Source organism: Alosa alosa, chromosome 16 (assembly GCF_017589495.1).
Source record: "Alosa alosa isolate M-15738 ecotype Scorff River chromosome 16, AALO_Geno_1.1, whole genome shotgun sequence".
Lineage (NCBI taxonomy): Eukaryota > Metazoa > Chordata > Actinopteri > Clupeiformes > Clupeidae > Alosa > Alosa alosa.
Window position 1 is genome coordinate 13737626 of NC_063204.1, and position 25000 is coordinate 13762625.

Genomic DNA, 25000 nt, shown 5'->3' on the forward strand with positions numbered 1-25000 from the left:
TAGCAAACTAGCCCAAAATCACCACTCACCACTTAAACACATCCAACATGGACTCACCACTTAAACACATCCAGCATGAACTCGAACACATCCAACATGGACTCACTTAAACACATCCAACATGGACCCAATGTTTAAACACATCTAACATGGACTCACCACTTAAACACATCCAACATGGACTCACCACTTAAACACATTCAACATGGACTCACCACTTAAACACATCCAGCATGGACTCACCACTTAAACACATCCAACATGGACTCACCACTTAAACACATCCAGCATGGACCCACCACTTAAACACATTCAACATGGACTCACCACTTAAACACATCTAGCATGGACTCACCACTCAAACACATCCAGCATGGATTCACCACTTAAACACATCCAACATGGACTCAATGCTAAAACACATCCAACATGGACTTACCACTTAAACACATCCAGCATGGACTCAATACTTAAACACATCCAGCATGGACTCAATGCATAAACACATCCAGCATGGACTCAATACTTAAACACATCCAGCATGGACTCAATGCATAAACACATCCAGCATGGACTCAGGGCCAGATGTATGTACATTTGCGAACGTAGCATTATCAGCGCCATGGCCAAACCGCAGATAGCGAACGCAAGTGTATGGGGTATTTATCAATCTTTCACTTCATCGGGTAATCTGCGTCTTTCTCCGCCTTTCTCCACCCTCTACCACAATTTACGAATGTTCACAACTGAACGGCGTAGCCTACATACAAGCGCAGTTGAATGAAGTTAACTGATGACAACATCAAAAAGAATCAAACGTTTAGCGATCATGAAATAATACAATACATAATCAGATGTCAACAAGCAGGGAGATAATGAAGATCAGTTGTTCTACTCAAACTACTTGTGCACGTAGGCTAGGCTATGGAAGATTGGTCAAATCTAGCAAGAAGGAAAGTTTAAGTGGATGACGTGAAAGTGAAAGTAAGACATTCGAAAGGCCAACATAAGTTAAGGTTGCTTTTGATATAGTACAAGACGCAAAATTGGTGCTCTAAATAGCGATTCTGCTGTCTTTGAAAAATTCTCTTATTGAGCCATTTAACCGCAATTTGGATTAACACCTGCTTTTACAAGGCGGAGATAATTCGGCACAGAATAGACGCGCGCTTTCACGGGCAGTTTTTTGTACATACCGCAGAATACATAATTAGGCGCTCTTTACGCTTCCCCTCCCATCTATTTACGGTAAACTCCCACTTTCCCCTTGACCCTTCCATGAATGCATATGCATGACACAGAAAAACACAATTTGCCATTTTCAGCTCCCACGACAGGCAGTCTGCGCTTTTTCCTCAGTGTGGCCTGTTTCTACATACCTCGCCATGATTTTACACGCACGTTGCGAAACAAATACGCCTGAAGTGGTTGCAAAAGTGTTAGTAGATCTGGCCCTCAATGCTTAAACACATCCAGCATGGTTTCACCGCTTACAGGTCTGGTCTTATGTGTCGTGTATGGTTAGTATATTCTTGTACTTGAACAATATTATTGAAAAAAGACATCACTATATCCTAGGAAAAACTGTTTTATCATGTGTTTTGTATTGAGTACATTAGTGTCTTAGCCTGGAAAATCCAGACCCTGATAATCTAGAAAGATTAAGGGTCTGGCAAAGAACAATGTAATGGCCCAACTCGAGGGGCGGCAAAAAGCATGCATTTAAAAATCTCACTGCACGCAATTGGACTCTAGACCATGTTTACTCTGAATGATTTCGGACTTCGACGCAATCGGATAACACTACGACCAATGTGTACTGTCCTCCAACGTTGCAGCGCTGTCTTCATCAGTTTAGCTGGTTCCCCGGAATGTTGGGGTAAAAGTAACGTGCATCATTGCTCTTTGCCAGAGTGTCTCGCAGAGGGCATTAGTGTCTAACTGATTCAAACATAATCAGATCATACGGTATGATGGATGTGTTTTTGATATGACATATGATTTATATTTATTTATATATATATATATATATATATATATTCAAAATTGTGCTTAGGCAATTGAAAAAGAACTGTAACCACATTCAAAATGGACTCACCGGTAGAACACATCCAACATGCACTCTTCGATTGAACACATCCATCTTGAATACATTTCTTGAGTAAATTTCTCATGTTGGTCTTTATGTATGCAGCCAAGAACAGACCACAACATACTGTAAATGTTGACTATCACACCAGTGATTTTCTCAGATCCTAATCCTGATCTGAGAAAATCACTGGTGTTGATAGAAAGGGCCTGTGGATGTCCATTTTTCTGGTCTCGATTCTATAATGCCTGATCTATTATTACCTCTTTTCAATCCATCATTATTTGATGTTTATTTTGTGAAGAAATACATATATCTCTAATTTTATGTGGGTGTCTTTCTGCTCCTCTCATGACTGCTGAGGCTGCAATGAGTACATATCCAACTACAGGGCGGTTCTCAGTGATAAGTGCGCTATGTCTGTCTGGAAGCCTAGGCCTCGCATGTGCTCGTTTGCACGCTAGTAATCAAGAATTATGATCTAGTATATGCTACAAAGAAAACAAACAAATTAAACACCTATCACTGAGCAGCTCAAAATAGTTTCCTAGGTCCAATTTCAGATTTGTTGCAAATAGTTACATTTGGCCTTGGAAAGGTCTGCGCTCCCTGAGAACGTCTAACCACATATGGGACACATATGGAACATATAATGCTAACTTGTGCATTACTGAACTTGTTCAAGCGATAACTTTCCAAGATAACATTAAACTATTAGGCCAAGGTAAATTCACAATCAGTGCAGATTTGTTTTGCTTTCGCAAAGGAATTCAAAACAGCCGGCTGCGGGAATGTGAATTTGCGAACACTTGATTTAGTGTTATGCAGCCTATGCATCACCTGCACTGCTTTTTTGCACTTCTGGTTAGACGCAAACTGCATTTCGTTCGCTTTGTACTTGTACTCTGCACAATGACAATGACGTTGAATCTAATCTAATCTTAAGCTCACCTCTGCAAGTCTTTCATTTTCAAGTCTCCCACCGAAGGCAGAAGCCTCTCAATGTGATGCTTTCTATAGTCTATAGTCAGTGATACACTTTAGTGTAGCATGGGGCATGAGTTTGTTAGCCAAAATGTTCTTCTTTTCCTCAGTCATATCACTACTGCAGGCTTGCTATGTGTAACAGAAAGTGAGAGAGATAAAGCCTGCCCTCAGAAACAATTGATAGGTAGGTGTGCAACAACAGCACAAAGAGAGTTGTATGTCTGGTCACTTTCTCTCTTCGTCACTTTTGCATGACATGGAAACACACACACACACACAAACACACGCACACACACATGCACATATGTGTGTGTGTGTCCCACACAGAGGGAAAGGTGTTTAGCATGAGCAGCAAGTGCCATGTAAGTGTTGCATGTGTGCATGTGCTTCTTTCAGAAACATCAGACAGGAAGTAAACACACAGAATAATACATCATACAGGCAAAAGAACACACACACACAGACACACACACACTCTGTCCAACGCTCATCTCAAGGCTAACCTCAGCACCCACTTTCCTAACACACCCACATTCATACACGCACACCCACATCCACACACACACACACACACACACACACACATTGGAAGGTCTGCTCTCTGAGGCTCAGAGCAGAGTGTATTAATTAGAAGCCTAGTGTGCAGCTGTAATTAGAAAAGTGGACCTTGAAACATTCATCTGATGCAACTTCCACCAACAAGAGGGTCATCTCAGGAGGGGTTCTTTTAACCTTACACACACACACACACACACACACACACACACACACACACACACACACACACACACACACACCTGCATATATGATATGTGCACACACACACACACACACACAAAGTGCACACACACACACACACACACACACACACACACACACACACACACACACACACACACACACACACACACACACACACACACAAATACACAAATACACACAACAACATACACCCATACACCTAGAGCACTCCAGAGCAGGGGAGATGGGTATGCTATGAAAAGCCAACACATCAAACACATCAGTCACTAGCAATAAGTGAGACACATCAGGGCCATATCAGAGCCACATCAGGGCCATTTCAGGGCCATATAATAGCCATATCAGGGCCAGATCTCTTTCTCAGCTAAACCCTGCAGTTGGGAAAATCAGGCCAAAAAGTAAAGCAAAAAACTCTAAACAAGAGTATGCCATATGTTTATGCATAATTGATAAACAATGCATAAAAGGCTGATTATTCGCCATCAGCCGGCTACACAACAAGGACATACACAAAGGGGTCACATGCATTAATGATATCTACGGAGGTGGGCCCAGCACACGGTGCATAATGAGACAAAAACAAAAGCCTCTGATGTCACCATACACACACACACACACACACACACACACACACACACACACACACACACATACACACACACACACACACACACACACACACACACACACACACACAAATGTATACATACATGCACATACAAACACACACACACACACACAAATATATACATACACGCCACAACAACCATCGAGCCACAAATACACTAACACACACACACACACACACACACACAAATATACACGCACATGCATATATACTGTATGCATGCACGTACACAAACTGCTGGTCTGTGGTCTGTTGCAGAGCTGCATTTTGCATTTTTTATGCATGTATCTGTCTGTGTGTGTGTGTGTGTGTGTGTGTGTGTGTGTGTGTGTGTGTGTGTGTGTGCTTGTATGTGTCTGTGGAGGGGGGAGGTGATGCCAAAATTGAGGTAAAGAGTGTTTTGATTAGCGGTCAAGCCCATCGCTAAGCAGCTCATCAGCAAGCAGGGACGTTACACACCAGCACATGTGATTACACACACACACACACACACACACACACACACACACACACAAACACATGTCTGCTTTCATGCACCCACCCACCCACACGCATCCCAATCATGTGATTGGATGGACTAAGATGAATCTGACCCCACCTCATCCCCCCCCACACCACACCACACCACACACACCCACACACACACACTCACACACAGAAAAATAAACCTGTATACAAAGTGAGACGCTTCACCCTTCTGTCATCACAACAGTGCAATCATAATCACAGACTGGAAGAGCAAAAGCTGACCCGACACACACACACACACCTTCAGACTCCCACACACACACCAATGAGTCCCCAGTGAGTGTGTGAGTTCATATGTCTCACACACACACACACACACACACACACACACACACACACACACACACACACACACAAACACAGGTTCGCTCATTTTCTTTAGTTTGGGGTTGGATTCCCAAAGGCTCTTTTCAAAAACATTCTAATGCTACAGTACATGCTCTATTAATTGTGTGTGTGTTGTGAGTGTGTGTGTGTGTGTGCGTGTGTGTGTATGTGTCTTAGCGGGAGGGGGGTTTAAGGGGGGTTACGTGGGTGTCTGTTTTTGTACTAGTGTTCGTGTGTGTGTGACTTACAAAGGCCCTTTTCATACGCATACTACATGGTTGAGGGCAGTGTGTGTATGTGTGTGTGTGTATGCAGTGTCGTGCATGCGTCTTTTGAGGTGTGTGTGTGTGTGTGTTTGTGTGAGTGACATTTGGATTCTCTCTCCTCAGAGGGCAGAGTGTTGTCCAGGCAACAGTGATGGTTCTGTGTCTGTCCAATTTGTTTCTTTTTCACAGTGTATGATCCTCCAGCTGTGGAGTCAGAGATAGTAAGCAGCTGTGTGTGTGTGTGTGTGTGTGTGTGTGTGTGTGTGTGTGTATTCACGTCTGTGATGGTTTGTCTGTTGGGACTGAGTGTGTGTGTCTGTGTGTGTGTGTGTGTGTGTGTGTGTGTGTGTGTGTGTGTCTGTGTGTGTGTGTGTGTGTGTGTGTGTGTGTGTGTGTGTGTGTGTGTGTGTGTGTGTGTGTGTGTGTGTCTGTGTGTGTGTGTGTGTGTGTGTGTAAGAGAGTGACAGATAGAGAATGAGAGACAGAGAGAACTTGAGTGTGTGTGTGTGTGTGTGTGTGTGTGTGTGTGTGTGTGTGTGTGTGTGTGTGTGTCTGTGTGTGTGTGTGTGGGGCGGGGGTGTCAGTGTGTGTACTCACGTCTGACGTCTCTGAAGTAGATGGTCTGTCTGTTGGGGTTAAGCAGCTGAATGACGGAGTCGTCGTTGTTCTTCACTCTGCAGCTGATGGTGGCCGTCTCTCCCTCCACCACCGACACGTTGTCCGTCACCAAGTTCTGCCCTTGGACTGCAACACAAGGAAACACACACTGTGTTTACACACATCCAGTATTCTCTATGTCATACACACACACACACACACACACACACACAACAACTTAGATAGAGGAGGCTGATTGCAACAGCAGACAGGAGAGGCCGGGAAACATACACACACACATACAGTATACACACACATACACACACACACACACACACACACACACACCCACACACACACACACACAAAAACTTAGATAGAGGAGGCTGATTGCAACAGCAGACAGGAGAGGCCGGGAAACATACACACACACATACAGTATACACACACACACACACACACACACACACACACACACACACACAAAATTGCTTATATACATCCAGTACTCACACATCTCCAACGTTCACACACACATGTTGCTCAAACACATCCCCATGAACCCCCCCTAGCCGAAGCATTATCCACACACACACACACACACACACACACACAGGCCCGGAGTGGGTAATCTGGAGAATCGGGAGAATTCCCGGTGGGCCGCTTCACTTTTGGGCCGGTCGAGGGAAAAATATTGACATTTGCCACGTTGATCTATCTTCTCTTAAAGTTGGCTACACACATTCACATTCTATGCCTCACACCGCAGCCTCTGCATGGGTTGTTCTCCGCCCCCAAGAAGAGTTGGTTGGGTCCATATAGCCCGTCTTTTCTAAAAAGTTTTCTCCGATACCATAGCCGGGCCAGCCCTGTGATAAGCGTCAGAGAGGATGGATTGTACAAAGAGAGGGACTGAAAAGGCCAGGTAAAAAAGACGAAAAGTATTGGGGGAAAATGCTGCCAAATGTGCCATGCTTCCAGATACAGCTTCCGGACAGAAGTGGCAACTGGTAAAGAGAGATAGCCATGATTATTAGCGGCGTAATTATTGGGCTAATACTGGACGTTGTAGCGTTGTTATTCGCAAGCAACATATTAAATTAATTAAAATATTACCCTTTTTGTATCATCCAATATGGCGATTCATATACTTTGCAAATATTATGCAAATATGCATAACAAATCTCAAGCTTGATCTGTGTATACAGTAGCCTAGGCCTAAAAACAAAAGTAGCCTCTGAGCAGCAGATCAGCCAGTCCCCCGCTGAAAATGATGAGCCCGAAATTAGCTATAATTAGACAAGTAGAAAGGATAATAGAGTTAACCATATGAATTAAAGTTATTTAATGTAAGAAAGAACAGTAGGCTAGGCTATATGACGGCAGTAGGCTACATGATCAACCTATATGCCTTGTTTGCTCAGAAGTGGGTGTAGTAAAGGAGTAGCCTAAATCACCAAATAACAACATGATAGCTGACCCATGCAGAAAAAACATGTAAACAATAGTTCAATATGTCTCTTAGTGGAATTGTGGGATACATTTAATGCTTTATTTCTTCCTTCCTGTTTTTGTTAACTTATCAACCTATCCTTGTGGAATAGTGGAATATTAGACTATAATAAAAACTACAGGATAGTAAGAGCGGAACTGTTGTTTTATTTATCCAATTTCCACCACCACTAAAAAAGTGGGCCGGTCTTGGTCCTGAAACTCCCGGGCTGAAAAGTGACCCCACTCCGGCCCTGCACACACACACACACACACACACACAGACAGGGGAGGCTGATCCCAACAGCAGACCGAGGAAAGGCCAGGGAATATTAGCACTTGACATCGTGCCTGTCTTTGATGAGAATTGCTAGATAAGCTCCCTGCCCCCTGCACCTGATGCACACACACACACACACACACCAGAGTTTCCGCTAGAAAAAAATGGTGCCGGTCAAAGTGACCGGCAGAGGTTTCGTTTTCCGGACATTTTGATGATATGCCGGTCAAATATCCTATTATCCCTTCTTAATTAGTCAAATTGAGGAAAACTGGAGACAGGGTATGTAGCTTAAAGAATGACATAATCAGGCTGTATAGAATGCAACATGTTCATTAGCCTAACTTAAACATGCCTAACAAGATCTAGCCAGCATCTTTTCATGGACAGCAAGAGTCCGCTTCGCTAAGTTGTTTCAAAAAAAGGCTACGCTTGTTTGTTGCTGCTACCCACGTTATCTCCAGTGGTGACTGTTTAACTTACACAGATGCGCACAAACAAGAATGAGCACTCACATCACTACCCCCTAATGCTATGCCTCTTTATTTGATAACAATACATTAAGAAATGTTTCCTATTCTGGGAAATGTTTAGTTTCTTTTTCTTTCGGCCGCGGTTCAATGATACCGTTTAATTGTGCCAGAAATTATCCGCGGACCAGTAATCGCCTCGTCGAGGAGGCCCTAACCCTGCAGGTCTGTTCTGGTCTGTTGGTCTGACATCAGCTTTTAGATATGGTGGCGATTCTCGTTGAGTTCAGTGTAGTAGTAGGCCTTTATTGTCACAGTCACAATAAGTATCAGTGAAATTAACCGTCAACCTGTCCATACATTACACAAACATACATACAATATGACAAGGGGGTAGACAGGACAGGAAGACAGGGGATTGAGAAAGAATACAGCATAACATGAGGAGAGGGGAGGAGAAAAAAGCAACCCCCAGACTATGCTCCTGTGGGGAGTACAGTGGGCAACCCCCAGACTATGCTCCTGTGGGGAGTACAGTGTGGGAACAGGAAATAAACATGCAATGTTGGGGCAGGGCACCTCGACGATCGCATTCCTCCATATATTTATCGCATAACCCTGGCGGCTTCAATAAAGATTGCAATCCGCGCTAAAAGACGCCTGTATGGTCGTAAAGTTGTCTGTCCCATGGTTATATTCTAGAACTGTGCTCAAATTATTCCGCCAGTATCGTTTCATTTCCAGATGCAGAAATGGCGAGTAGTGTTGCACCTGTGAGTAACCATGTTGAGTTTCTGTTAAAAAAAAAAACAATTTGAGAGGTTGAAATTATAAGTTAGCTAACAATGGTGTCTTCCTTGGTTTAGCAGCTACTGTAGTGGATTTAGGAGCATCCTTTGAAAGCGCAAAAACGAGAAGGCAATGGTGTTCAAAGGTATGGCCACACTGCATTCAGAATGAGCTATATAGTTTTACAGCGAGTGGTCAGACAATTATTCATGACACCCAACTGTTCTGAGTTGCAGTTACAAAACCCAACTACTTGAAAAATATTATATAAGGGTTTGATTCCAAAACGCTATATCCACCATTTTAATGAATTTTTATAAATATTTTTTTTACATTTTGTTTCGCAAGTAATTTCAGTAGAACTGTAACTAGGTATTGTTATTTGATTTATCTTACTCAATCAAAACAACAAAAAAGCAAGTTGATTGATATTACCTGAAGTACAAGATTAAATAACATGACTTTCTAATGTTTTTAAAAATGGAGATATAGTATTTTGGAACCAAACTCTTCATATATATATATATATATATATATATATATATATTATGATACGTTAGCAAATAGGCCAGACAGAACACTGAAAACTAGTTTTGTTTACCCATAGCAAACAACGGTTGCTATCCTTTGCTGGTTTAACGTGATGAGAACGGTCAACTGATGGACTTCTACTTCTAGATGGGCTTCTAATTTTAATCCACTTACATTTCTGACTATGACATGACTTAAGCATAGAGCAAAGTCCTGTAAAATATGTCATTTTAATGTAGCCCAAAATGATAGGCTATTAAAAAATAGTCAGACAAGCTTCTGCCCCACCAAAATGTATAGTCACTGCACACTACTGGTATTGTGTGTGTGTCTGTATGTGTGTGTGTGTGTGTGTGTGTGTGTGTGTGTGCACTTTGTGTGTGTGTGTGTGTGTGTGTGCACATATCATATATGCAGGTGTGTGTGTGTGTGTGTGTGTGTGTGTGTGTGTGTGTGTGTGTGTGTGTGTGTCTGCAGGTAATTGCAGCTCAGGGCAGAACTGTATCAGACCTCTCAATCTAAACACAAGGTGATGGAAGCTGCAATCAGGAGCCAGCTCAGGCTCTCCTCCCTGTAGTACACACACAGGACAGAGGGAGGCTGGGCACTCTGGCCAAATAAAGAGAAAAACATGTGTGTGTGTGTGTTTCAAAGAGAGAGAGATAGAGAGAGAGAAAAAGGGGGAGGGTGTGTGTGTAGGGAAGCAATTGGATAGAATAATCTGTATGTGTGTATGTGTGTGTGTGAGAGAGAGGGATGGAGAGAGAGGGAGGCAGGGAGGGAGAGAGAGAGAGAGAATGAGAGAGAGGGATTGAGAGATAGAGAAAAATGTGCATGTGTGTGTGTGTGTACAGTATGTGTGTGAGAGAGGGAGAGAGAAGGTGGGTGGGGTGAGGTGGGGTGTGTGTGTGTGTGTAACAAGTTTGCATCAGAGGGCAAATAACGACAAAAACCTCCACCTGATAATTGCAGCCTAAATCACATTCATCACAGTTTGGGTGTAAAGCCTTCAACCTTCAGCAGGGCACAGCGTAGAAAGGAGAGGAGAAAAGAGGAGAGGATAGGAGCAGAGAGGAGAGGATAGGAGAGGAGAGGAGAGGAAAGGAGAGGAGAGGATAGGAGCAGAGAGGAGAGGAGAGGAGCAGAGAGGAGAGGAAAGGAGAGGAGAGGATAGGAGCAGAGAGGAGAGGAAAGGAGAGGAGAGGATAGGAGCAGAGAGGAGAGGAAAGGAGCAGAGAGGAGAGGAGAGGAGAAAAGAGAAGAGGATAGGAGCAGAGAGGAGAGGAAAGGAGGGGAGAGGATAGGATAGGAGATGAGAAGAGCAGAGAAGAGATGAGATGAGAGGAGAGGAGATGAGAGGAGCAGAGAAAAGAGGAGGAGCAGAGAGGAGAGGATAGGAGCAGAGAGGAGAGGAAAGGAGAGGAGAGGATAGGATAGGAGATGAGAAGAGCAGAGAAGAGATGAGATGAGAGGAGAGGAGATGAGAGGAGCAGAGAAAAAAGGAGGAGCAGAGAGGAGAGGAGATGAGAGGAGAAGAAAAGAGAGGAGATGAGAGGAGCAGAGAAGAGAGGAGATGAGAGGAGCAGAGAGGTGAGGAGGAGCAGAGAGGAGAGGAGAGGAGATGAGCAGACAGGCGAGGAGGAGAGGCGAGGAGAGGAATCAGACAAAGTCACCTTGCTCTATTTTTATCTGCTGAGAGGCGAGAAGAAGCGGCATGCTGTTTAAACGCTTTGGATTCGCACCTGGTGAGGAACAAGGCGCTTAGCGCACGCACAAGCACACTAAATGCAAATGATTCATGCTTGGGTTGCCAGGCTAGCGCAAAAAAAAAAATATTCTGCTTCCCACGCTACAAGCAGCAGCATCATCCACACACATTGATAATGCGTCATGACAACCACACAAAACTCGTTCAAATCAGCCCAGGTAATCACAAGCACAACAACAACAACAACAACAACATCATCATCAACATTGGAAACAACAGCATCCTCATCATCAACAACAAATCAGTCACAACAACAACAATAGCAGCCACACTGGTTTGATCCTCCAGTAGATTTTTGTCTGATCTGTGGGATATGAGTGACTCAAACACACTTCAGACACACATACAGGTACTCATCTCACACACACACACACACACACTCAGTATCAGACAGGTATGGCAGGGCGGAACTGTGCTCTCCATGATGTGTCAGACTACCGCATTGGTAAGCAGAACAGGTGTCTGTGTGTGTGTGTGTGTGTGTGTGTGTGTGTGTGTGTGTGTGTGTGTGTGTGCATGTGTGCATGTGTGTGTGTGTGTGTGTGTAGCTGAGGTGCTGGAGGTAAAACACATGTGAAGCCCACTCTTTCTCTCTGACACTCACAAAGAGGGGCTGGGGAGCCTGTCAATGCCAATACCCTCATGAGACAAAACCTTCCCTCCTCACACACCCACACACACACCCAGGTAGAAGAGAGGTTGTACCAGGTCTTCTATTCGCTCTTTTCCAACTGCAGTGGTATGCTTTGAATGTTTACACATTTGACGAGGGCATTTTAAAATTTTCAGATATTTTAGATTTCATATTCCGTGATCTGGTTTTTTACCAGATAGACCCCAGACAGACTCAGGGCTGCCCACCTGTTGTCACCTGCTCTGGAGAATGGGCGGATAACGAGCACGGCCTCATTCCGCTCTAACAGCCAAGTGTGCAGGCTGTGTGCTAGCGGGCCCGTAGCCCTGCCCCGCGCTAATGAAGCCATCGGCCTTATCAGGCACCGCCAGCAGTGTGGGCAGGGGATCTGGGCTCGATTAATAATCCTGTGGATGCAGAGTCAATGCTGGGTTAGTAATTCAGCAGGCTCTCCATCCAACGGGCTAAACCAGCCTTACAATCACAGGCAAGCATGCACACACACACACACACACACACACACACACACACACACACACACACACACACACACACACACACACACACACTGCGTTGCCGTGTACCCTATGGTGTAGCCTGGGCAGCGACACACATCCGGTAGCGACAGTCCCGCCAGCCAAAACACACCGCTAACAGCAGAGTTGAGTTAGAGTGCCGGCCAGCTTTGAACACAGCATCTGAGGTAGAGCTGAGTTCCTACTGGAAACCATTTCATCTGCATCATTCCAGTACCCAACTAAGGCCACGTCTACACGAAACCGCCGGGTGCATTTTCTCTGACCGCTTTCACACCTTTAACGACACCGGTAAAGAAAAAACACGCGTGCACACACAGAGGTGTAACCGGCTAAATGTGCTGTAGTGCATATGCCAGACCAGTCGGTGGCGCCGGCCGTGCAGAAGCTTCACGTTTAATTCGTGTGAATCGCGTAAAAGAAAACATTGTTGAAACAGTTTGTTAAGCAGTCACATGAAATAAGGAGACTACAGACAATTCGGTTTTCAATTCAACTGTTAAACTAATAAAGTTCGTTTTCAAGGTATGTGACTGCTATGTGAAATTTCAAATGCTTAGCCTACGCATTGCATTAGGTCAGAGCACCACTGGAGAAAACACTGGCATGCAGTAAACTAATGTTTAACTGAATTAAGCTAACGTGTGCTTCTAACAAAAGGCTGATAGGCTACATTGTGCACATAAATCATGACAGGGGAAAGAAAAAACATTTTAATATGATAAATAAATGGTTTGGTTTGTTTTGACAAGCAGTGTGTCAGGTCGAGTGCGTGGCTGAGTTGAGAGGTGAGGCTATGTCGTCATAAAATTGCCGGCTTCGCACCTACACGTCTACACGGCGAAAGTTATGCATAAAGTTGGGGATTGCTGAACTTTTTGACGCGCCGCAGCCACAGCTCTCGTCGCGCCGCATACCCAGAATCCTATGCGAGTGCGGAATTCGCTTCTCATAGAAATGGGATACTGCGTCGCGGAGTTCGCATCGCATGCTAGTGGATCACCGGTGTCTCTCTCTCTCTCTCTCTCTCTCTCTCTTCTCTGCCGTAGCCAACGCACGCGAGCTCCTCGTCAATAGAAAAGCGCCTTTTAAGACTAATTCTGTCCAGGTAAGAAAATGACTTCTCTGTGTGGTCTCCCATGCACGCTGCGCAGGCCCATTCACCAGAGTGCTGGACCACAGCTATCAGCACATGTCAGCTGCCTCACTGTATGGACCAACCACAGCATGGGACTGAGGCTATTCTTCGCGCTAGCTTACATGCCGTCACAAACGGGAGGCTATGTGTACCCTTAATGCATGAACCCAAGAAGCCTTTTTGAATGGATGGTTAACATCCAATTTATTTCAGAGAGCACATCTCCAAATGACACATCCATAAATAACTTCCTTGTCATTTGCAATTCATTCTTCTCGGAGGATGAACAGGCATGTAACTCAGGGTCGTACTGTTAAGAGCAGCAGAGTGTACTCACACTCTCTTTGTGAGCTTTTTACATCACTCTTGCAAAACATCTTTGGTGGTTGGGATAAGCTTGAGTTATGTTTATGACCATTATTCTACTGGCTAATATCGTAATTGTGGTGGAAATGGATGGATGTGAGGGAATGAATTGAAATCATCACAAACACAACCAGAAAAACATTTATTGAAACACAATATTGATGTGTAAATGGAAATGTATTACCAAACTTGCAAGTGAAGGCCCAGCCCTCAAGTAGAAAAACACACATTATTGTAGTTTCTACTCTATTCAATGATAATGTGACTCGTTTTTCAGTGAAAAGTAGGGTGGCGAGGCTGACTGCTATTAGACAGCACCTGTACTGTATTTCTGAGTTGCACAAGGACATACGACATACTGAGACTTGGGCTCAGACAAGGAAGGAGAGTCCTCTTCAGACTCGCTGACCACCTTATCTCCCGACTGCAGCATCACTCCACAACAGAATAGAATGCTCCAACTCTAAAAGTGTTAGTAAACAAAGAACTTGCAGATGAAGCAACCTCTGCATAAAGTGCTTTGTCTGCACAATTAATTGTCTAAAAAAATCCATTACTATAAGCAGGCTATTCCATTAGGGTTGGGTTAAGATCATATGTTAAGATTAGCATAGGGTAAAACAGACAGACAGACAGACAGACAGACAGACAGAACAGGGATGGAGTGCAGAGGTTGAATGAGAGAGACAGGTGCCTCCCATCCTTTCTATCATATCTAAAGAGGTGCACTGAAACACACTGAACCAGACAAAAACATGGATGCTAGACAGCACATAGAGAGACAGAGACCAACGCAAAAAAAACAGACAGACAGACAGACAGACAGACAAACAGGGGGCGCTGTGGCGCAACTGACTGCAGTGCCCGTACTACATTTGGGTCCAAGTGCCTTCGGGGACCCAGGTTCGAGTCCAACCCGGGTAATTTCCCGATCTAACCCGATCTCTCTCTCCCACTCACTTCCTGTCTCTCTGTTCACTGTCCTTTCAAAATTAAGGCAAAAAGTCCCAAAAATCAAAAATATACTAAAGAAAAACAAAAGTCAGACAGAGATGGAGACTGCGGAGCTGAGACATAGAGACAGTCGGGGTGGGTGGGGACCCCAGAAGCCATCCTTCTCTTCGCTTCCCACAGGCATTCTCTCTTGTGTACAGGACATAGCAAGTGCCCAGCAGACAACGCCAGCCTGTGTGTGTGTGTGTGTACGTCCCCCGCTGCCTATCATCACAGGAAGTGTCCGTCCATCAGGTCAGTGTGGAGACTAAGTGCAGAGTTGACCTGCCATAACCTGCCAACCCTCCAGGTACCTAGACCACCACGCAAGAGTTTAAAATCAATACTAGCCTCTGCAAGAAATCTCTTTTTAGTTTCCTTTCGTTTTCCCCTCATCGCGATGGCACCACTCTGGCTCCGCTCTGTGGATCTTATGTCAAATGCTCATTACATTGACCCCACGCCGACTTCGGACGTCAGCACACTAAACCCCATAAACCCACCTCAGGGCCCCAGCATGAGGATCCACATCAGCCCGACAGAACCACTTTCCTATTAGAACTTATGCCCGTTAGACATTTAGTTTCTACCCCTGCCGTAGGAAGAGTAAACTCTAAACTTCCTCAGAGTCAGTTTGAATAAGGCAGGCTTTAGTTACTACCGCTGTCATAGTAACAGTACACTCTAAACTACTCCAGAATACATGACGAGGATAATGTACATGATGAAAATGACATTAAAGAAAAAGGATATTGTTTAGGCCACTGGTCATGAAAGAAAACAATTGTGAAGAGATAATGGCCTGAATCCTGATGTGCAGAATGAATGAAGAATGACTGGCAAATGGCTACTATACTATGCTATTCTTTACCAGCCAAAAACATATCCTAAAAGAAACATTACATATCACGCATAGATTTTTTTGTACATCAGCATTATATGACTCTGGGTCGTCCTGAAAACCCACTGTGGGCTACAATAATAAACAGGATTATTGTACAGAGGTCTGTCCGCTCATTTATATGGATTCATATTTCAGCATTGAGTGATGATAACGTCGCGTAATGATGACGTAAAAAAAAACACCTGGGGTAGCCGTTACTATTTCCTGCTTCCAAACCTATGGCAAGTAACCAAAGTAAACCATTCGTCACATCACTGCAAGCAGGCGAAGTGAAAGCAAGCAGAGGACAATTGCATGGACGTAAGATCCATCTCCAGTAGGCTAAGTGTTGCCTGGGAAAACATAATAGAACATCATTGAGGCCATAGGTTATTGGAACTGACAGCACAGACATGAAATCAGGTGACGAGCCAAAAAAATATTGTTTTGATACATTTTAGGTAGGCCATTAGTTTCATTAAAACATTTACATTCTAATGATATTGATGAAGGGGTGTTTACAAGGTGGAGACCGAAAACCATTTCGAAAACCATCCATGATCATTTGTGATTTATAAATGACACATCTGGTAGAGAAGCGTCTAAGATCAAATGTAGGATGATTTCGATAAATTTTCAGCATTTTTATTACAAGGTCCCAGGCTTTGGTTTCCACCTCTGTCGTAGCAGCAACAGTAAACTCAGGGTCAGTTTGAATAAGGTAGGCTACACAGCTTTTTATTCATTGCTTCTCTTTTGTGCTGAAGTTTTGAAAGGTCACCTTTGGATTCGCTGCCGTTCATATCCAACTTATCCATCGTGTTGGGTACAAAAGGACGGTGAAGCCTTGAGGGACGTGTGCTTGGAGATGGTCTGTCTCTCCATTCTCCCATGTCAAGACACTTTTGTGTGAGGCAAGGCCTCTAAAAGCACGTCAATGCCAACTCCACACCATTGTCCTCCACAATTACACTAAAGCAACCGATGGCCGCCAGGCTCCGCCCACAGGCACGCTGACAGGAGAGTGACCCCAAACACACACTCCGACCTTCAGGAACACACACTCCGACCTTCAGGAAAGCGACTCATCAGGATGGTCACAAAGCACACTGTGAGAGAAAGATTTCTTGATTTCCAAAAGCAGTATTACACAACACGTTGCCTTATGAAAGGCTCTTGATTCTCCCTGACAATTAAAAAAAAAAGTTTTTTCTCCTTGAGGCCCAGATGGCTTCTCCTGTCATGTCTTCATAAAGTCGCTCGAGTCCAGCAGCCACTTTCATTAGGATGGTTCTGCTGTTCAGAGGATTTCTGATGACACATTTTTTAATTACACAGTATGTGTCAATCTATCTTTAATTAGAAGTGTCATGTGTGATATCTACTTTCCAATAAATACATAAATAATTAAATATGTCAATAAATCTTTCAATGTATTATTTATTGCAAAGCCTAATTCCATTCATATTTCGTGATTTATTGATACATTTAATGAAGGATTTATGGAACGATTTACTGAAGGTTAAATTGACAGTTCAATTGAGGGATGGGTTAATTTCCCTCCCGAACCTTACAGACCCAGCTCTTTGCCCTATGAGGGTTACGACACCCTGCCATGCAGAGCTCGAACAGAGCACACACACACACCCTGCCTTGGAGAACTCCCACAGAACACACACACACCCTGCCTTGGAGAACTCCCGCAGAACATACACACACCCTGCCACTGTGTGTGTGTGTGTGTGTTGGTATGTGTGTGTGTGTGTGTGTGTGTGTGTACTGTATGTATGTGTCTGTGTTTGTGTGGTATGCCTATATGTATGTGTCTCTCTCTGTATACAGTATGTGTGTGTGTGTGTGTGTGTGTGTGTGTGTGTGTGTGGCCTGTGCAGACTACACAATTTCAGCCTGATTTTGCCACGATTTTGTTGTGAACAACAAATTTCCAGTGTCGTGCCCGAATATGAAAATTCAGGAACGACACTGAAGGAGGAAGCGTCTTGTAATGTGACATATTCAATGACACACGATTTATTGTCTGCGATGTTGTACGACTACACGACCAAAAGTCTAGCATGTCAGAATTTTGGGGGAATCTCCCAAGGATCTGGCCTTCTGTGTATTGTTCTGTCATGTGCTCTGTATTTACCTGTCTGGTCATGTGTCTTTGTCTTCACCCATTCCCTTATATGGTCTGCACTTCCTGTCTCGTTAGTTTCCCTCCATTTCTGCATTTCTGCTCACACCTGTTCCCTGTTATTGTCTTGTTGGTTTCATCCAGTCCTCTGTCTTTCTGTTAATTGGTCTGTATATTTCTACCCCCCTGTTTCTCTGTTCTTTGTTGGATCGTCGCTGTTCATCCTGTCTGTCAGTAAGTTTGTAATGCTGTAGTTTTTTTTGTAGCTAATAAACGTGTTTGTCTGAAGAGTCCGCCTGCATCGAGTCTTGCGCTTGGGTCCTATCTGCCTACCCTGACACTCCTATGACTCCTGTGTTGACACCAATATTGTGATGACACACGACAAGACAGCTACGATAGATAGGCTGCATGATCTTGTAATGTGGCCAATCTTATGGCCAAGACGGGGCAAGAATTTGTGGTTCTCTGATCATCTAGTCTGACATGGTCAATCGTAAAAGATCATCGTGGAAGACAAAATAAATCGTGTAGTCTGCACAGGCCATTAGGAGACGTGTGACAGGCAGCTCTGCTGGCCTGTAGTTCCCCTCCTACTACAGGGTCCCAGACACACAGAGAAGCCCCGATCTCAGGGGGGAAGGAGAGCACACGCTGGACACAGGACATAAGAACTGGGTCCACTCAAGTCAAGAGATCTCCTTATTTTGGGTCCTGGCATGAGAGAATTCTTGCTGCTAGGGTGTGTGTGTGTGTGTGTTTTTGTGGTATGCGTATGTGTCTCTCTGTATGTCTGTGTGTGCGTACAGTATGTGTGTGTGTGTGCAGTGTATCGTGTAACATTTTGAGTATCGTGGTGTAGCAATACTTTTTGGACAAGAATTCGTAGCTTCTTGGTCACCTCTGTACACGCCACACCATTTATTTTAACAATATCATCGCACTATATCATTCGTATGAAAGAATATATTATTGATTTATCTGAGGTGGCGGAACTGCGTTCCTCCCTGTCCCCCACACTTTAACCCCTGTGTGTGTCACCTCAGCCCCGTCTTCAGCATCATCTTTTGCCATAGGTCTATTTAGCTCCCATCTTCTGCCACAAGTTCATTTAGTTCCCATCTTTTCTCAAAAGTCCTTTTCTTTCCCACCTTCTCTCATAAGTTTATTTAGTTCCCATCTTTTTTCATAACTTCATTTAGTTTCTGCAGTCGCTGAGTGAGACAGAGCTGTAGTGTTTGCTCTGCTCCACTGTAATTTCAGCACCTTGCGACAGTTCGAAGGCGGAGCTCATCTTGATTGCAGTTCATGAGATTAAACAGCACCTTCCGTCCGAGCGCTTTGCCTCAGCACACAACGTGTCATTTAGAGGCTCGTAGACTGAGAGTCTGACACCAGCCATCACTCACTGTTGTTCACAAGCCATCATGGATGCAACAGCTAAAAGCCCTCACAACTTCTCATTTATTGGAATTAAAAGTCAAATTTGATAGTCGTGAAATTAACTTACATCACTGCTTTCATTGGAATATAATGTATTGTGAACTGGCCCTGGTGTTCGTAACACCGACATTCAACATCAAACTCGACATCGTTCACAGCACTGTGTGTGGTATGTGCGTTTGGCTTTAAGCGCTGTTCTACCTGAAGTGCACTCATATACTGTGTGTTCGAGTGAGCGTGAACTCGACCAACTCATGAAATGTCCTCAAAAAGCACATCAAAAAACGAGGGCAGAGGCACTCACAGAGACGGCACAAGGGAACATCACATTATCTGACAGACACCACACACAGGAAGAGACGGAGACATAGACAAAGAGGAAGAGAGTGTACCTGGCACGATCTGAGCTGCTCCTTTGGTAGGTGTGATGGAGGGAGAGAGAGAGAGGAAAAAAAAGAGAGAAAAAGAAGAAAGCATTAGCAGGCTTTCATTACGGCTAGAGAAGTCACATTCACACAGCGGCTCAGAAGGCCATTACTGCCTTTAACACTCACTGAGCCATTTCATCAGCAACACGAACAGCCTTCAGTGAGGTGTGGACTTACCGGCCACAAAGCTGAGAATGTTATCAAGAGGCCTCCTCTCTGACTGCTTTGTATTTTTTTTATTGTCTTGTTATTGTATTATTATTATTATTATACATGCAATCTCACATCTGCCTTTTTTTTAATGGTGACCTCTTTGATACAAAAAAGAAGAAAAAAAAACACCCAATTACTCTGAGCCCAGGAGTTGCAGAGAAGCACATGCAAGCCATCATTCTCAACTCAAGGAGGCAGAACTGTTAACTACAATTATCCTGAAGCCTGTAGCTCAAGCAGATCTGCTGTTTTGCAGGGAATAATGAGTGTGCAGCTGACAACCATTAAAAACATCTATTTCCCAATCCACACGTTGCATTTGGTCATTTAGCTGATGCATTTATCCAAAGTGACTCACAAAAAAGGGGAAACAACCAAGTTACAGTGTGATAAGGACATGTTACTGCACATGTTAGTAACATTCACTTTAACCACATTAACAGCACCTAACACCCACATCCCAACCTAACATTCCCACCTAACAACCACATCCCCACCTATCATTCCCACCTAACAACCACATCCCAACCTAACATTCCCACCTAACAACCACATCCCCACCTATCATTCCCACCTAACACCCACATCCCAACCTAACATTCCCACCTAACACCCACATCCCCACCTAACATTCCCACCTAACACCCACATCCCCACCTAACATTCCCACCTAACACCCACATCCCCACCTAACATTCCCACCTAACACCCACATCCCCACCTAACATTCCCACCTAGCATCCCCACCTATCATCCCCACCTAACACCCACATCCCCACCTAACATTCCCACCTAGCATCCCCACCTATCATCCCCACCTAACATTCCCACCTAGCATCCCCACCTATCATCCCCACCTATCATTCCCACCTAACACCCCACCCCAAACTTAGGACACTGCTTTTTGCCACAATCTTGTGTCCTCCAACATATCATTCACAGTCAGAATGTTTTTATGAATTATTTCATTTCTACAGTGCTTCAGGCCATCATTTTAGTATTCTATTTGGGTGATTCAGGGAATCAATAGGGCCCTGTCTATCAATCTGTAACACATTGGCCTTGATTGACTGGCAGACACACTGATTGATTGGCTGAGTGGTGATGCTCTCATCCAATCACAGGCCACTTTCTTGCACATTATCAACACATTAAATTAGTTGAAACCATTCCTCGTTGAGCACGCGCACACACATTCAGCTGCATATAAGGCTGCAGATCACACACACATATTTGGCTGCATATGCGGCAGTGGTTCTCACTCACACATTCAGCTGAAGATGAGGCAGTGGATCTTCTACACACACACACTCACACACACACAAGCACACACACACACACACACACACACATTCAGCTGTGTATGAGCAGGCGAATGGGGGAGAGAGGAGCACAATGGGGGTATACAGACACACACACACACACACACACACACACACACACACACATTCGGCTGTGTATGAGCAGGCGAGTGGGGGAGAGAGGAGAGCACACTGGGGTATACAGTCACAGGTACACACACACACACACACACACACACACACACACACACACACGCTCACACACAGGAGAGATTCCTCACGCCAGGTGATAGAAGGGGGATGGGGTGGGTGGGAGGAGGCAGAGTTGGAATGTGGCACAAAGGGAATCAGAACCTTTGAGTGGCGACTGAAGGGGAGAATTAAAAGTCGGGAGTTGGCAGCCTACACATCTCTTCCATCACACACACACACACACACACACACATACACACACACACACACACACCTACACATACACAGAGGAAAATTGGTGAGTATTTGAAGATACCCTTTTAAATGAAAGCACTCTGGGTCCCGTGCGGGTGGAATGTGGTCCAGATTGGCATTGAGACGCGAGTGGTCTGAAATGAATTCCCACCTCGCAGTGCGGAGGGAGTGCAGGCCAGAGGGGACATTTCCATGGAACGCAAGTCTGCTAATGGAGCCACCTCTGCTGGCCGAGGAAGAAAGCCCGTGCCACACTCCAAGACCTGCAGCTTTTAATGGCTAAACCTATGTGTGGAGCACGCGCACGTTTGTGTTCACCGTGTGTGTGTGTTTGTGTGTATGCGCACCATGTGTGTATGTGTCTGTGTATGTGTGTGTGTGTCTGTTTGTGCACCGCATGAGTGTGTGTTTGTGTGTGTGCACAGAGAGACACATCTTCAAAGGATCTCCCTGACGGTGCACCACCAGTCACCCACATCACCATCAAATGAGCTGCTGGATCAGACCCAGAGTCATAGCAACGTTACAGAACCATTACAGCACCGTTACAGAACCGTTACAGCACCATTACAGAACCGTTACAGCACCGTTACACCACCATTACAGAACCGCACAGTTACAGCACCGTTACAGAACCACACCGTTACAGCACCATTACAGAACCGCACAGTTACAGGACCGCACAATTACAGGACCGCACAATTACAGAACCATTACAGCACCATTACAGTACCATTAAAGAACCGCACAGTTACAGAACCGTTACACCATTACAGAACCGTTACACCGTTACAGCACCGCTACAGAACCGTTACTGAACCGTTACACCACCGTTACAGAACCGTTACAGCACCGATACAGCACCGTTACAGAACCCCGTTACAGCACAGCACCGTTACAGAACCATTACAGAACCGTTACAGAACCCTGTTACAGCACAGCAAATGTCATCTCTCCTCCTCTGTCTCTTCTGTTCCCCAGAATGGCTTTAGGACCTGCAGTAAGCACTGGTCATCTGCCCTCATGTCCAATCGCCGGTGATTTGAGGTCAGACCTGTCTTTTGTCAGGCCTGAGTGCGGGGATTCAGTAGTTCTTGTATTTACTTGGACTGTCTAAACAAAATGACTGCCATAGCCTCTCTCAACACAAACATCTACGCCCCCCTCAAAGGCTTATTTGCTGAAAGCTTCTGCTCTGGCCTTACAGCTTTGGAGGGTAGGCACATTAAACCAACACTTAAGATGGTGCTGGAGGAGAAGGAGGAGGAGGAGGAGGAGGAGGCTGAAAATGTCACTACAATTACTCCCACTCACAGCTTTCTGAGAGACATCTGGAATGTCAACAGTGTCACTGCCGCAGCAGCCATCACAGATAAGACCACATCTGAGACGTACCTGAACTACACCTGAGCAACACCTGAGACATACATGAGACATGCCTGAGACTTACTTGAGTGGCTACTGCAGAGGAGACAGCTGGCCAGCGCTGACCATAATGACCACAGCAAAGCAACGTTCTGAAGCCAGATCAAAAGATCTTTCTTACAGATGGACCCTGCAGTGTGTTGCACACTCACACTCCCCCCTCCCTCCCACAAACACACTAAAGCACACACACACACACACACACACACACACACACACACACACACACACACACACACACACACACACTCACACACACACACACACACACACACACACACACACACACACACACACACACACACACACACACACACACATACTCACACACACACACACACACACACACACACACACACTCCCTCCTCCCTCCCCAAACACACTAAAGCCTACACACACACACACACACACACACACACACACACACACACACACAAAAACACACACACTCACACACACAAGCCCAAGACACCAAGAGATCTTCTCAGGGAGTGTTTATAAAACCTTCCCGACCACATCCCCACATGTGAGCTGCAACACGGCACACTGGGATGTCTATAAGTCCTGGGCCACACACACACACACACACACACACCCCCGCTGTGATCTGCGGCTTATCACCTGTCCCCTGCCTGTGTGAGTGTGTGTGTGTTCTGCCCGTCGCCTCGGAGACCGTCGGCACAAGCTCAGAAGCTGGGGAGTGTACACAGCTGTGCTTTCATTTAATTAAAAGGTTAGAGAAGGGACTGAGAAATTATCTTAAAGGGGATTTGAGGGAAAAAATCTTTGCATGCCAGGGCAGACCCTTAGGAGGCCATATTGGCCTGTACGCTTGTAATTTTCGAAGCAGCAAGATACTGCACTGCAATGCCCCCCTCCAAAGCCTGTCAAACTGTCAGATCGAGCGGGGTGTGTGTGTGTGTGTGTGTGGCTGGAAACAGCTCCTGGGAAAGACCATTAGCTGGACACAAAATGCGAAGACTGATCAGTCTGTATCCATAAATACACACTGATATGGAAGGCCCACACACACACACACACACACACACACACACACACACACACACACATCTACTGTACACACATACCGGTACTTGTCTTTCCCAATTGTGGGGCCCACACACACACACACACACTGATACACATATACACACACATAGTACATGCACACAGACACACACACACACACACACACACACACACACACACACACACACACACACACATTCTCCACAGAAGCTCTGTCAGGGGTCTGACATTGCTGTTTCGCCATTTCAGGCAGTAAGTGACATTTGGTTGAAAATATTGCCTGCCTTAATTCACCCCCTGGAAACCCTCTGAATGTGTGTGTGTGTGTGTGTGTGTGTGTGTAGGTGGTTAAACACAAAATTCAAATGGGAAAAATAACAGTTGGGAGCACAGATTAAAGCAAATTTGACTAAAAAGTACATTTCAGACTCTGTCATCAGCCCTGTGTTAGAGGCCGTCGAAGGGCCACTTTTTGAAAGGACACCAGCACTCTGTAAGCCTCTCAATTTTTCCC

At 44.9% G+C, this 25000-nt stretch overlaps 1 protein-coding gene across 2 annotated transcripts in view; it reads right to left on the reverse strand.

The window, feature by feature from the left end:
• The window catches only part of cadm1b (cell adhesion molecule 1b), a 222185-nt gene that overhangs the window by 76907 nt on the left and 120278 nt on the right, over positions 1-25000 (reverse strand). For both annotated transcript variants that reach the window (XM_048265644.1, XM_048265643.1), the window contains exons 3-4: positions 20036-20056; positions 6185-6331 (exon numbers count right to left, since the gene is read on the reverse strand). In XM_048265644.1, the coding sequence (XP_048121601.1) occupies positions 6185-6331; positions 20036-20056 (168 nt within the window). The remainder of the gene's footprint in view (positions 1-6184; positions 6332-20035; positions 20057-25000) is intronic.